Here is a 13,505-nt window from a genome sequence, read left to right as displayed (position 1 = left end):
ACGTACTTTTCATTGTTATCCATTTTCTATTACCAAACATCACAATGATCCCATCTTCGTGTCACTTGTTTCATAGCATCCACTTACTTCCAATGTAACTTCGACATCACTTGGTATCTGCAAGGTATCCAATATACGTTCGATGGTCTTGGGCTTTAGAGAGATGCAATGTCAATGAACCAGCTGATGCGTGACCGAGATGAATAAAAGACGTACGCTAGCAATACCTATGTTGTCATTAGCAATCTCATCCATGCATGTACACACACTCCTTGATATTGCCATACTGGGTGTTCCGCCACCGAAGTAGACTGATGCCACGCACTTATCCCATAATTCAAATCGAGGCTCATCCAAGTAAAAGCGAAGCTCACGCACCAATGCATCTATCAGGCGTTCGACGGGTGGTTGTGCAGGGTTCACATACTTGTTAAAGTTGCAATAGGTACACTGTTGCTAAGGTACTGTGGTGGAAGAAGAAGAGATCAGCGATCGCGTGTCTCATGGTGTCCTAAACAGTGAATTACCTTTCGCAATAAAGCCAATGAATATAGACAGAATACTCATCGTGAGCTTTGGTGGCGATCGAGCGTGCTGGAGACCGAGTCAATGGTCGACGACAAAGTACGAAGGGTCGAAAGGTGAGTGTAACCATTGTCAATTTTGGAAAAGGAAGCAAGAAGGGAAATACCTCCTCTCTCTCTTTCTCAAAACCTTTTTCTTGTCAGCATGGTCGCTTCTACATCGCTCGACGTCGCCCCTGACGATCCAACTGCCTACAAGACACAAGCTTATTGGGAAGATCGTTATAAAAAGTGAGTCAATGAATAGATTCCATGGTGTGTCACTGATCGCTTACCTGCCTTTTTTTTCTTAAGCGAGGATGCGAAAACGACATTTGACTGGTTCAAGACATACGCGATCGCAAGCCGTTGTTGGACGAACAAATAAAGAACAAGGATGACTCTATCTTGATGCTTGGTTGTGGCAATTCGAGTAAGAGAGAGATGATGATAGATACAACTTACAGCCTCTATATCTAACCACCCTCCTTCTTCTCTTTTAGGGTGGCTACAAGAATATCACCAGCATTGGTTACTCGGCCACCGTCATCGAAAACATGAAAAAGAGATGTGCTGATATGCCAGAAATGAAATGTAAGCAAGGAGAGAATGGGGATTATGCATTAACATGGTACTTATGCGTGTGATGCATGTAAGGCTCGAAATGGATATTCGTGATCTCAAGTTTCCCGATCAGTCCTTTGATGTGGTGATTGATAAAGGTAGGTGAGTGGATCTATATTGAGTTTACTGGTTGATTGGATATACTAATCCTCTACTAGGTACCATGGATGCTCTCATGTGCGATCGGGGTGACGTATGGGATCCATCACCAGAGTTGATTGCCGATGTGAAGGGCGAGGTAGATGAGGTGGAACGCGTGACCAAAGTTGGAGGTGTCTTTCTCTACATCACATTTGGACAACCCCATTTCAGGAAACGACATTTAGCTAGAGATTGCTGGGATATCGAGATTAAGACATTAGGCGAAGCATTCCATTACTTTTTTTATATCATGCGCAAGAAATCAGCATAATTGGATCAATACAAGTTTATGAATTTTCATGTCATTGGATTGGAAGGTTTTGGCAATGATGGGTCAAGAGATGATTAGTGAGTATTCTTAAAAGTGTTGGATGGCGTATTGCTATGTCTGGATGGTGCTTCTAGTAAACGCAAAATAGCAATGGCCATTTTCTCTTCAAGGCGAGGCGTGATCCATCAGTGCGCACGGGCCATTTAATGTTGAGTATATCATGTTCCATTTCAGCAATAAAGTCCGATCTCGACGGCAGCCCGATTTCTTCGTCGTATGTCGAAGTGCTACCATTTTCTTGTAGTCGTCCTTACTTTCATTTGGATCTTTGGTTTGCTCCTTTAAGACTATGGAACAATCCTAGAGCTGTGCCATCTGAGAGGAGTTGTTGCCGGCTGAAAATCCTTACATAAGGTGAAAGGAAGAAGGTCAACAGCAATCTTCTCTAGATTTGGATGATCCCTATACAAACCAATATTAATCCTTTTGCATTTTTAAGCACTTGCTCATATTTGGTTGCCAACTTGCATCAGGAGCTGCTTTAGGTCATCCAAATCCGCGCTCAAGCCCCCAAAATCGATTACGACCAAGCAGACTTGTTCGTTGTTGTGAAGGAAAGATTGTAGGTCTACAAGACATGTACTTATGTCACCCACAAAGGAGCCTCAATTTTCCCATCAGTCTAGGCGTCCTTTTAATATATAAATGATAGCTATACCTACCCCAAAGGGTTCATCAAGGAACACAGCCAAATGCCATTAGGCACCAATAATGAGCACTTCAAGTGGCAAAGCAATGATGTGAGCTACATAGATGAATGCATCATGAGTACCCTCATCTTGGGGATCACATAATAAATAGTATCCTTGAGACTTACCAAAGGCCGTTGACGATGATATGAATACAAGTAGGAAGGAAGGGCTTATGACAGTGTTGATGACAACAGCCCTCTTTATATGTGAGTGGGCGTGAGAACTGTTGTCATGATTGATCAAACTGATAAAGTGGTCAAGCATCTTAGAGTACCAAGTCGAAGTAATGGAAAACCAGCAGCTGATAAATCCATCTGCTCCTTGAAGGGTGGTTTTTTTTGTACGAGACATAGGTATGTCCAGCTAAAATGTGCTCAATACATTGCAGAGCGTTATCAAAAGGCATTCAAATGCATACGCGTGTGACACACTAAGCAATCATAGTCAACATTTCAGATTTGTTTCCTTTTCCTTGATGACTTTTTAATAAAGAAGCATGCATGTATATAAGGGTGGATATGCTAATAAGAATATACTACGTTGTTGTTGTCTATCATGCTGGACGTTGATCTTTCTTGGTATAGAGATAGGTCCCCCCCGCCGCCGATCATGGCTTGTTGTCTTCTTCCAAAAGTGACAGCAGGTTCGGCAACAAAGTATCCATCACCGCGAGCCCTCTTTCTGTGGGTCGTATTCCACCACGCATCCATTCATGCTGTAAATGCTCAGGCACATAGCGTTCCAAATCCTCGTCATTGTCCACCAATAATAGACCAGCATCAACATACAGAGATAACATGTCTTGATTCACCACTTGTTCTAGCGTGTTGCCTGTCATTTCTTCGAACCGAGACCGCGGGATGCCCATACGAGTGCGAAGTCCAAATACAAAAAGTTCCTAATAGAAGCGTCGGTAATCCATTGCATAAAGTAGCTTGGTCCATGCGCATTTGGCATTTTCAAACCAACCCCCACCCATACTCACCTCCTGTACATCTCTTGACGATATAGGTGTCCATTTACGAATACTACATAAAGATAGGATTGTATGAGTGGCCTCCGAAAAAGGGAACGTACCCCACCTACTTCCTCCTTGCCATTCTATACGTACCCTTCTCCTTCACTTTCACAGAGTGCCATGTACTTGTCGGGATGAAATTCCTAGTATGAAGGTAGTAGCAAGCATATCATCAGTGATGTGTGTATGAGTGAGAGAGAGACGAGTGATGTGTGTGATGAGAGTACTTACACCAAAAGTACGTATACGTTGATGATTCTGGATATCGGTCAAGCGTCCGTGCGCACCTGGTCCTATGCCTATTATGCCACACGTGAGCTCCCAATAAAGTTCAAACTTTAAATGCCCAAATCTTACCTAGATAATCCATACCCTGCCAATACGAAAAGTTGTGCTTGCTCATGGCTTGCCTTGCCCTTGCATAACTTGAGACCTCGTAATGTGAAAATCCATGGACTGCAGCTTCTTCCACAGTCATGTCGTACATGTCGGCTGCTTCCTCTGAGCTTGCTACGGGAGGCAATTGTCTTTTTGTTGAAGCTTTCCACAACCTGTCGTAATCACCATGATCATCAGCACATTTGGATCCTGTTGATGAGCAAAAACGATACTCACGGTGTGCCTCGTTCCAGGGAAAGCTGGTATATGGATAAATGATCACCTGCGAGATCCAATGCTTGCTATGATGTATGCAACTTTTAGTATCATCGATCCTTTGAACAGTGCAACAACAACACCTATTATACCTTGAGTTCCAGTTCCCAATCACGTATCGATTGTCCAGGTCTTGCAAAGATCATGTCAAATGTCACCTTGTCGAACATACGCTTTGCTTTGTTGATAATGTTGAAAGCACTCGCTGCTGAGTGATCACGACCTTAGGAAGAGTGGGCCAAGATGAGTGAGTGAGCATGATGTATACGATAGAAACCTTACCAAGTATCTTGAGATCACGATCATTAAAGGATTGAATACCAAGGGAAAGCCGATTGATGCCGACATGGCGAAAAGATTGTAATCGCTCAGACTCAGCTGACTGTAATGCAAGTTAATGCTTGGGATGGATGGGACCACGTGGCTACTATCTCGCTCTCTTACCGTTGGATTCGCCTAGCACAAAAATACAATCCATGGTCATGATCCCATCATTTTGGTGTCACTTGTTTCATAGCATCGACTTACTTCCAATGTAACTTCGACATCACTTGGTATCTGCAAGGTATCCAATATACGTTCGATGGTCTTGGGCTTTAGAGAGAGGGTGCAATGTCAATGAATCAGCCAAATGAGATGAATAAAAGACGTACACTAGCAAGGCCTATGTTGTTATCATTAGCAATGCCATCCATGCATGTACACACCCACACTCCTTGATATTGCCATACTGGGTGTTCCGCCACCGAAGTAGACTGATGCCACGCGCTTATCCCGTAATCCAAATCGAGGCTCATCCAAGTAAAAGCGAAGCTCACGCACCAATGCATCTGTCAGGCGTTCGACGGGTGGTTGTGAAGGGTTCACATACTTGTTAAAGTTGCAATAGGTACACTTGCTAAGGTATGAAGCAATCAGCGATCGCGTGTCTCATGGTGTCCTAAACAGTGAATTACCTTTCGCAATAAGGCCAATGAATATAGACAGAATACTGATCGTGAGCTTTGGTGGTGATCGAGCGTCGTGTTGGAGACCGAGCCAAGGATCGTCGACAAAGTACGAGGGGTCGAAAGGTGAGTGTAACCATTGTCAATTTTGGAAAAGAAAGCAAGAAGGGAAATACCTCTCTCTCTTTCTCAAAACCTTTTTCTTGTCAGCATGGTCGCTTCTACATCACTCGACGTTGTCCCTGACGATCCAACTGCCTACAAGACACAAGCTTATTGGGAAGATCGTTACAAAAAGTGAGTTAATGGGTAGATTCCATGGTGTGCCATCGATCGCTTACCTGCTTCTTTTTTAAGCGAGGATGCGGAAACGACATTTGACTGGTTCAAGACATACAGCGATCTCAAGCCGTTGCTGGACGAACAAATAAAGAACAAGGATGCCTCTATCTTGATGCTTGGTTGTGGCAATTCGAGTAAGAGAGAGATGATGATAGATACAACTCACAACCTCTATATCTAACTACCCTCCTTCTTCTCTTAGCATTGGGCGAAGATATGTACAAGGACGGCTACAAGAATATCACCAACATTGATTACTCGGCCACAGTCATTGAAAACATGAAAAAGAGATGTGCTGACATGCCAGAAATGAAATGTAAGCAAGGAGAGAATGGGGATTATGCATTAACATGGTACTTACTCATGCGTGTGATGCATGTAGGGCTCGAAATGGATATTCGTGATCTCAAGTTTCCCGATCAGTCCTTTGACGTGGTGATTGATAAAGGTAAGAGAGTGGATGATCGAGTTTACTTGTTGATTGGATATACTCATCCTCTACTAGGCACCATGGATGCTCTCATGTGCGATCGGGGTGACGTATGGGATCCATCACCAGAGTTGATTGCCGATGTGAAGGGCGAGGTGGATGAGGTGGAACGTGTGACCAAAGTTGGAGGTGTCTTTCTCTACATCACATTTGGACAGCCCCATTTCAGGAAACGACACTTGGCTAGAGATTGCTGGGATATCGAGATTAAGACATTAGGCGAAGCATTCCATTACTTTTTTTATATCATGCGCAAGAAATCAGCATAATTGGATCAATACAAGTTTATGAATTTTCATGTCATTGGATTGGAAGGTTTTGGCAATGATGGGTCAAGAGGTGATGAGTGTTCTAAAAAAGTGTTGGATGGCGTATTGCTACATGTCTGGATGATGCTTCTAGTAAACGCAAAATAGCATTGTCCATTTTCCCTTCAAGGTGAGGCATGATCCATTAGTGCGCACGGGCCATTTAATGTTGGGTGTATCATCATTGCATTGAGGTAACGCTCTATTGTATTTACACTTTATTCTAAGTTAAGGTTTCTTTTAAAGTTTACAAGAGTTACAAGACGATGACAGCTCTTAATGGCTGATCTTGAGAGAAAAGTCAACGTGAGGAACACCTTGAGTAACTGTGCTCATGCTGAGAACGTCGATATCTACAATGAGGTCATTCATTTGTTAGTACCATCACGTGATTTATCAATGACAGCGATCTATTTACCATCACAGAAATAGTTGGCACATGTTTCATAAGTGATACCACCACTGCTTTCGATCAAAAAGTGACGCACACCCTTGGCAGCCCAGCGCTCCTTGATGCTCTTTGCTGCGATTTTCAATCCTTCACCCGTAAAGTTATCAAGCATAACAATGTCTGCACCAGCAGCGATAGCTTCATCCGCTTCCTCCTCGGATTGACACTCGACCTCGATCTTAAGAGCAAAACCACCTGCTCTACGAGCAGCTTGAACAGCCTTGGTGATCGATCCTATTTAGCCAACCAACCCATGTGATGATGAGTCATCTCATGCCATGTGTCCATGCGTGTTTATCTTTTTTACCTGCACTCCAAATATGATTATCCTTGAGCATGATCATGGAAGACAAATCCATACGATGAGTGTCTAGACCACCGACAAGCACACCATACTTCTCCACAAGTCGGAAACCTAAATTTGGTGGTGGTGGTGGATCGGTGATTAATCCGGATCGCAGGTAATTGACCCCACACAACAAATCAATCACATACCAGGTGTTGTTTTACGAGTAGCAGCAATGATACCCTTGAAACCTTTTTCCTTTTGAAGTTCATATACTTTGCGTGATCTATCAAAATGGGATCAGTGATCATTCTCCAGCCGCTTTATCATTCTTACCTTAAAGCAATACCACTGCAACGACAAATGATGTTTAATGCAGTACGTTCACCAAGCAAAATGTGACGGGCTGTACCATAGACACGAGCGATTTCTTGTTTGCCTTGGGGTTTGAGCCATTCACCTTCCTTGACAAACCATTCCACACTATATAGATCCCCATGGTTATTTCAAAGATAAGATGTATATGCATATCACACACTACTTGCCGGCATCCAAGTTGTTTAAAGACTTCATTAAAGAGAGGTACACCAGCCAAAACGCCTTCTGCTTTGCAGTATAGAATAGCGACCTTCTCGTCTTCGCCCACGACATAGCCACCATAATCAAAGGAGGGGACGTCTTCTTCGAGATACTGTGCAATGAGCTTCTTGTAGTTGGTAGCGAGCAAATGGGTGAATTCTGTCATGTTCGAAATGGGAAGAAAGGAAGAAAAGAGGAAGAAAAGGTTATTTTGTTTGTGGGGGGTAAATATGGCAAGTGAAAGATGGAACTGAGGGCAAACCAAACTCACACAGCCATGTCAATTATTGGACAGGGCGCGTGCAGCATCAGAAGAAGAGAAAGAAGATTGAAGCACCGTCCCGAGATGTTGGTTGTACAAGGTGCATGATGATGAAGCACACATACAAGAGTTTTTTTTCCACCTTGTCTTTTTTCCTTTCCCGCCTCTTCTTCTTCTTTTCACTTTACAACAACTTCTATTGCCTGTTTACGCAACTCGCCCCAACACCTTCATTCCAAAGCTCCTTTTGTTGACCTGACATGCGCCATGGCAACAACAACAGCTCCTGACATTCACAATGTGATCCACGTCCTGCAACAGGACATTGAAAACCTCAATCATGACAAGATGATGGTATGTCGTTGTGCTCCACGTTGTGGCGAGTCATCCATATTTAATATCTCCAAGTAGCTTCAAAAAGAAAAGGACGACGAAAGCGATCGATTGAATGCCGAAGTTGCCTATCTAAGACAGGTACCCGAGGGGCAAAGGATATGGGAAGTAAAAGGGGCCAATGTATTTATTTTGTGTAATAATAGCGCGTTGAAGATATCCAGCATGAAAACAATTCCATCAGCAAAGCACAATCTCGTCTTGAAACACAACTCTATGCCCAAGAACAAGATAATGCAAAGTTGCGTAAAGAACTGAACCAACTGACTAAGGCCAAAAAGGATGCGGAAAAGAAATTGACAGCTGAGGTAGGTAGCATCCATCATTACACCCCCTCATGAGTTTCATCAATTGAAGTTGACTTTAATACTTGACAGCTTGAAGAATTCGAGAACGACCGAGCAAGATGGCAGCAACGAGAAGCTGACTTGTACAACCAAATCCGCACTTTGCATGCCACTCAAGGCGAGCCTAGAACACCACGTACACCTCGTCGTCGTAGTGTCACTGCAACAACCATGAGCAATACTACCACTATGAGTCCTTTCACTAATTATCCATTGGGTGATATTGGTAAGTGTGTGTGTGTGTGTGTGTGTGAGCGCGCTAAAGGAGGAGAAAAAGGAAAATCAGGGGGGAAGGAAATGAAAGCCGCGCTGTTGTCCAACTCAATTATGATTCTTATTATTGCACACACATAGGTGAAGATAATGAGGCGCAGGAACAAGAATCTCCTTCCTCCCCCAATGGCCTTGTTGCTCAGGCACCTCCAAAATTGGCAGCTATTGATGCATCTTATGCCCGTGAAGCCAAGATTGCTCAACGCACTATCAAGGCTCAAGACAAGTTGATTGCTGAGCTCAAGAATGATATTGAAAAGCAGAATGCTCTTATTGAAGAACAACGCAATGATGCAAAGCAACAATCGCTTCGTATGGAACATCTTGATCACGAGATTGCCAGTATCAAACAAGTCAACCGTTCTCTCATGGAAGACAATGAAAGCTATCAGATCTTATTACATGAAAAGACAATCAGTGGTGAATTCATTATGAACCCCATTATGCAGGTAATTAAGAACGATAGGCCAAAGAAAGCGGGAGGGAATCATCCTAAAGGTATCATTTTATATTAGGTGGAGGAAGAAAAACGACGCAGCATGAAAGCATCCACAAGCACTGGTAGCAATGGGTTGAATTTGGCCGCTGAGCTCAACCTTGCTTCTGTTGGTACATCGGATTGGGAAGCACAACAAAAAGCGAGTGAGACTGATCAAACCATTTCGAGTAAGTTTCAACATGATGATATGATAAGCAAGAGGCCGTCGATTGATTTAAGGATAATATATAGAGCTGTCGGAGGAGAACAAGATGTTACAGGATACCAATCGTGCATTACAGCTGTATATGAACAAGATTTTGATGAAGATTATCAATGATAAGCAACTTGTGGATGTTCTCAGTATTGATCAACCCAAGCCAACACCTGTCACCACGACAGCAACCAGCTCACGACTTGCTGAACAAGCCAAGCAACAAAAGAAATCGACGACACCTGCTGCACCTACACCTGGTCCTGGTCCCGCACCCAGTCGCACACTTTCAAGTAGTTTATTGGGCAAAGCAACCTCTGGACGACAGCAACGACGTCGTACCATTTCTTATTGGAGTGGTGGTGGTAATAAGGGGCCTACGCCACCAGCTGCAGCACTCGTCAATGACAATAGCAAAAAGAGTGGTACCACAGAATCAGCTACACGTTCGACGAATGATGCAGCAGCAGCAGATCATCACACCTCCAGCACACCTACCAGCCCTACGACGGCTACGGGTTCTCGTCGACATAGTACGCATGCTGGTAATGGAGGTTGGGCCAAGGCTTTACGTCGTATGAGTGGTATTGGATGGTCTTCATCTTCAACAACAACAACATCACCACATCAAGGCGGCAAAAGTAGTGACGATAGCAACAATGACACCACCACCACCACTACCAGTAGTAGTACTACTACCACCAGCGACACCTCCTCCGCTACCTCTGATAACAACAACAATGCACGAGATGCCCCCTCTCCCAAATTGGCAGCTCCAAGTATGAGTCGTTCAACAAGCACCACTTCCTCGTCTTTACGTCGTAGCAGTGAACTTGCCACTCTTCAAGAAGAGTAGTCTTATTCCCCCAACCCCATCTCCTCCACACACACACACACCCAGGCTCTTTTTTTTTTCTCTATATCTTTTGCCCCCAACCCTCCCTTTCCTTTTTTTTCTTTTTCTATTCTTTATTCTATTACTCTTTCCTCTCCTTGTGTTTCTTTTATACTCTATACTATATCATCTCTCCTCCTCATTTTATATGCCATTTTTGATGCTTCTTTCTTCATACCCCCCGTTATTGAATGAAAACTTGGATGCGTTCATCTTTTCCCTTTATCACAAAATGGTTGAATACGACGTACGTACAAGTTGGATGTGTTACCCAACAAGAAGTGTGCATAACTGGAACCACGTGCAATCGACCCATGTTAAGGTAAACCCCAATTCGGGTATCATTGTTGAATGTGGACAAGTGGTGTGGTTGGATTCATGTGTGTGTGTGTCAAAGCTTGTTTTGGATCACTCTACTTCCCACGGTCATCCACCTACAGTATACAATCCGGTAAAAGTGGTGGTGTCATGTGCTTCATCATGATGATCGTCATTGTTCACAAAAGCATTCGGTTTCCATGGATACAGTAGTAATGATCCTTTTATTTTCCTTTTTTGCATATACACCACATTGGCTCAGCTGTTTGGGCAGGCATACACACACACACCACCACCATCATCATCAGCTGCTGCTGCTGCATGTATTGATAATAGACACATCGTTGGCCCTATCTCTAAATGGACCAGGTACACCAATCATATTGCAATGCAGTGTATCATGATGCAGGTACATTCACACACACACACATGGCCTCGTTTCGGGTGCGCAAGTCATTCATAGGATGTATATTTGTATATAAGAAATGGTCTGTGTTTGTGAGTGTGTTTGTGTGTGTGTATGGGGTGGATGATGCAATCATTGAAGGTTGAGGGGATAAAGAGAGAAAAAGCTAATATAATATATATACAAAGAAATGATGTGATATATGTGTGAGTGTGTGTGAGAGCCAAGTTTAAGCATTGATGCCTGGATAGAGTCGTGCTTGAATGGAAGAAACATTGGGTACTCCAAGCTCGGTCTACAACAACAACAACCCATGTCATTAGTTTTGCGATACATGGCATGCCGCTCTTTGTAACAATTTACCTTTGCATTTGAATGTTCGGGAGACGTATTGGCGTATTCAGAGGTGGGTGATCGTGAACAATGATAAAAACCACATTTCTGGAGGAGGAGAAGAAAATGATGAATCAATCATGCATATAGGTCCCTGAATACCCCTCCCTCTTGTATGTATGTATGTATGTATGTACTTACGTCTGACCATTGTGATAAGCATGCCCAGCAAAAGCAATAACCACACAATGAGCAATCCACCTTGTTACAACCTTCATCGCGTTGGATCATGATAGAGCAACTGGGACAACGTCGGCTATACATAATAGAAAGGATCGTTTATCACCATGCATCATCATCATTCAAACACCCACCCCCTTCCTCCTTCCTCCCTTATATGTACCTGTTTTTCAGCTGCCATTGAAATGTCTCTATCACTTCGACGGGTGCAGCATGATGATCCACCACGTTTTGCATGTATTGCTCACATGTAGAGCCTGGATGTTGTTGATTACCGCATTGTAAGCAAAAGACCATGTTGCATTCGGGACTACATTACATGGGATCAGTATCATCTTCCTCTTCATCCTTTGCCCTTTTGTATCTTACCAATGGATATCAGGGAATTGGCCAATGTGAATAAATTGTAGCTTTCTCCAAGTGTCAGGCTTCATGTCAAAGCATAAGATTTGCTGTGCAATGGCAAGGGGCTGGATAAAAGAGGGATGGTCCCGTTCCAAGACCTTGAGCGCATGAATCGTACGCTTGTACACATCCAACAATGTATGGCTAGACCATTCTTGGCGTTCATAGACTGGTAATAAATCTCGCAACAGCATACGATGACGTGGATGATCATGGTGTTCGGTGCATTGAAGCAAGTATTCTTTGAGTAGTCCATGGACGCGTCTGGGTTGACTATAGTAGTAATAGTAGGGTTGGTTGTTGAGTATACAAAAGATGATCCACCATGGGCCCCCTCCTCCTCCTTAACTCGACAACGCCATCATGGTAACACACACACACACACACACATGCACCAAACATACCTTCGTTGTAATCTTTGACAGGGCATCACCTCCGTTTCACACCCAGGACAACAACGTGAAAAGCTGCGATAAGGTTGATTGAAGCGATTGTATTGATCCACGACGCTCTTTGGTACGAATTTGCTCCATTCACTTTGTGGGATATGGTCCTGACATACAGGGCACCTGATCTTGGTCACACTTAGACCCCATGACGAGGTAACGACATTGGTCACGTATCTAATGTAATAGGTATGAGTGTGAGTGTGTGTGAGATAAAGGATGATTGCATAAATGAGAAGAATGCTGCATGCAGCATCATCACACTTGCCTGCGGAAGCAATCAAGACAATATTGATCACGACAATAATCAAGGCATAAATCAAGTTGAGCTTCAAAGCAAATGGAGCATCGTTGAAGCCAATACTCCATGTTATCTTGAGGATCGTCATTGTCATCATCATCATCGTCGTCATCGTCATCATGATGGTGAATGTGATTGTGGTTGTTGTGGTTGTGGTCCTCTGTTGCTGACGTCAAAGTGGCTGTTGTTGTTGTAGTTGCAGCAGCAGCACCACCACCACCTGATGATGCCGCGTTGGTGTGTGGATGCACCATGCGATTAATGATCAAGCCAAGAATTCCGGAAACCAACGTGCTGAGGATAAAGAAAGGAAAAAGAAAGATACAAATGGCAGCGACGAGTAGTCGATATAACGGTAAAAAGCCTATCCATTGATGATGATGATGAGGTTGTTTGTTGGTGTTGGTAGTTGAACCCATGATAGTAGTAGTGGTAGGTGGCATTTGGGAAATGGGGGTTATATATATATATGTATTGTATGTATGTATATGTATAATGTGTATGCGAAAGAGAAAGAGAAAAGAAAGAAAAAGAGAAAAAAGGCGCTTACTTACTTGGACAGTATTCTGTATAAAGCTTGGCTCAAGGGGGAGAAGCCCGACCGCAAGGGGGTGGGTGATGATGATGATGTTGGTGGTGTTGAGTGATGATAACGATGCTGTTGTTTGTTCGAAAAGACAATGTTCTTGGGAACAAAGAGAATGTCCTTTATGATAAATGGGGTGGGAGATAAGGAAAAGAAAGAGCGAAAGAAAGAGAGAGAGAGAA

The 13,505-nt window shown here is 43.4% G+C and overlaps 7 protein-coding genes across 7 annotated transcripts; 3 read left to right on the top strand and 4 right to left on the bottom strand.

The window, feature by feature from the left end:
- Nucleotides 1-6: 6 nt before the first annotated feature.
- On the bottom strand, nt 7-655 carry O0I10_010718 (uncharacterized protein; the record flags this gene model as incomplete). Its single annotated transcript, XM_058490696.1, has 5 exons — nt 7-26; nt 88-153; nt 217-227; nt 288-450; nt 557-655. Coding segments are annotated over 5 exons (359 nt in total), but the record flags the coding sequence as incomplete, so codon positions are not given.
- Nucleotides 656-1,227: 572 nt separating this feature from the next.
- O0I10_010717 (uncharacterized protein) lies at nt 1,228-1,599 on the top strand (the record flags this gene model as incomplete). The annotated part of the gene is made up of 2 exons (XM_058490695.1): nt 1,228-1,285; nt 1,346-1,599. 2 exons carry the CDS (start codon nt 1,228-1,230, stop codon nt 1,597-1,599), a joined length of 312 nt encoding a protein of 103 aa, XP_058338593.1.
- Nucleotides 1,600-2,958: 1,359 nt separating this feature from the next.
- O0I10_010716 (uncharacterized protein) lies at nt 2,959-5,110 on the bottom strand (the record flags this gene model as incomplete). Its single annotated transcript, XM_058490694.1, has 13 exons — nt 2,959-3,249; nt 3,337-3,379; nt 3,463-3,512; nt 3,601-3,668; nt 3,727-3,920; nt 3,985-4,049; nt 4,116-4,246; nt 4,306-4,405; nt 4,468-4,479; nt 4,552-4,617; nt 4,677-4,687; nt 4,755-4,921; nt 4,980-5,110. The coding sequence occupies 13 exons, from the start codon at nt 5,108-5,110 to the stop codon at nt 2,959-2,961; spliced, it is 1,329 nt and encodes a 442-aa protein (XP_058338592.1).
- Nucleotides 5,111-5,181: 71 nt separating this feature from the next.
- O0I10_010715 (uncharacterized protein) lies at nt 5,182-6,071 on the top strand (the record flags this gene model as incomplete). The annotated part of the gene is made up of 5 exons (XM_058490693.1): nt 5,182-5,267; nt 5,328-5,446; nt 5,515-5,628; nt 5,695-5,760; nt 5,818-6,071. The coding sequence occupies 5 exons, from the start codon at nt 5,182-5,184 to the stop codon at nt 6,069-6,071; spliced, it is 639 nt and encodes a 212-aa protein (XP_058338591.1).
- A 315-nt stretch (nt 6,072-6,386) lies between these two features.
- Nucleotides 6,387-7,592, bottom strand: O0I10_010714 (nicotinate-nucleotide diphosphorylase (carboxylating); the record flags this gene model as incomplete). Its single annotated transcript, XM_058490692.1, has 6 exons — nt 6,387-6,463; nt 6,529-6,795; nt 6,869-6,976; nt 7,057-7,133; nt 7,184-7,330; nt 7,393-7,592. 6 exons carry the CDS (start codon nt 7,590-7,592, stop codon nt 6,387-6,389), a joined length of 876 nt encoding a protein of 291 aa, XP_058338590.1.
- A 363-nt stretch (nt 7,593-7,955) lies between these two features.
- Nucleotides 7,956-10,249, top strand: O0I10_010713 (uncharacterized protein; the record flags this gene model as incomplete). The annotated part of the gene is made up of 7 exons (XM_058490691.1): nt 7,956-8,042; nt 8,100-8,162; nt 8,228-8,389; nt 8,459-8,654; nt 8,783-9,150; nt 9,217-9,367; nt 9,432-10,249. 7 exons carry the CDS (start codon nt 7,956-7,958, stop codon nt 10,247-10,249), a joined length of 1,845 nt encoding a protein of 614 aa, XP_058338589.1.
- Nucleotides 10,250-11,241: 992 nt separating this feature from the next.
- Nucleotides 11,242-13,180, bottom strand: O0I10_010712 (uncharacterized protein; the record flags this gene model as incomplete). Its single annotated transcript, XM_058490690.1, has 7 exons — nt 11,242-11,307; nt 11,376-11,453; nt 11,547-11,661; nt 11,749-11,895; nt 11,955-12,263; nt 12,395-12,613; nt 12,705-13,180. The coding sequence occupies 7 exons, from the start codon at nt 13,178-13,180 to the stop codon at nt 11,242-11,244; spliced, it is 1,410 nt and encodes a 469-aa protein (XP_058338588.1).
- Between the last annotated feature and the right edge of the window lie 325 nt (nt 13,181-13,505).

Source organism: Lichtheimia ornata (genome assembly GCF_029851405.1).
Source record: "Lichtheimia ornata isolate CBS 291.66 chromosome Unknown scaffold00074, whole genome shotgun sequence".
Classification (NCBI taxonomy): domain Eukaryota; kingdom Fungi; phylum Mucoromycota; class Mucoromycetes; order Mucorales; family Lichtheimiaceae; genus Lichtheimia; species Lichtheimia ornata.
The sequence above is the reverse complement of the archived record's forward strand: the minus strand, read 5'-3'. Positions and strand labels throughout refer to the sequence as shown.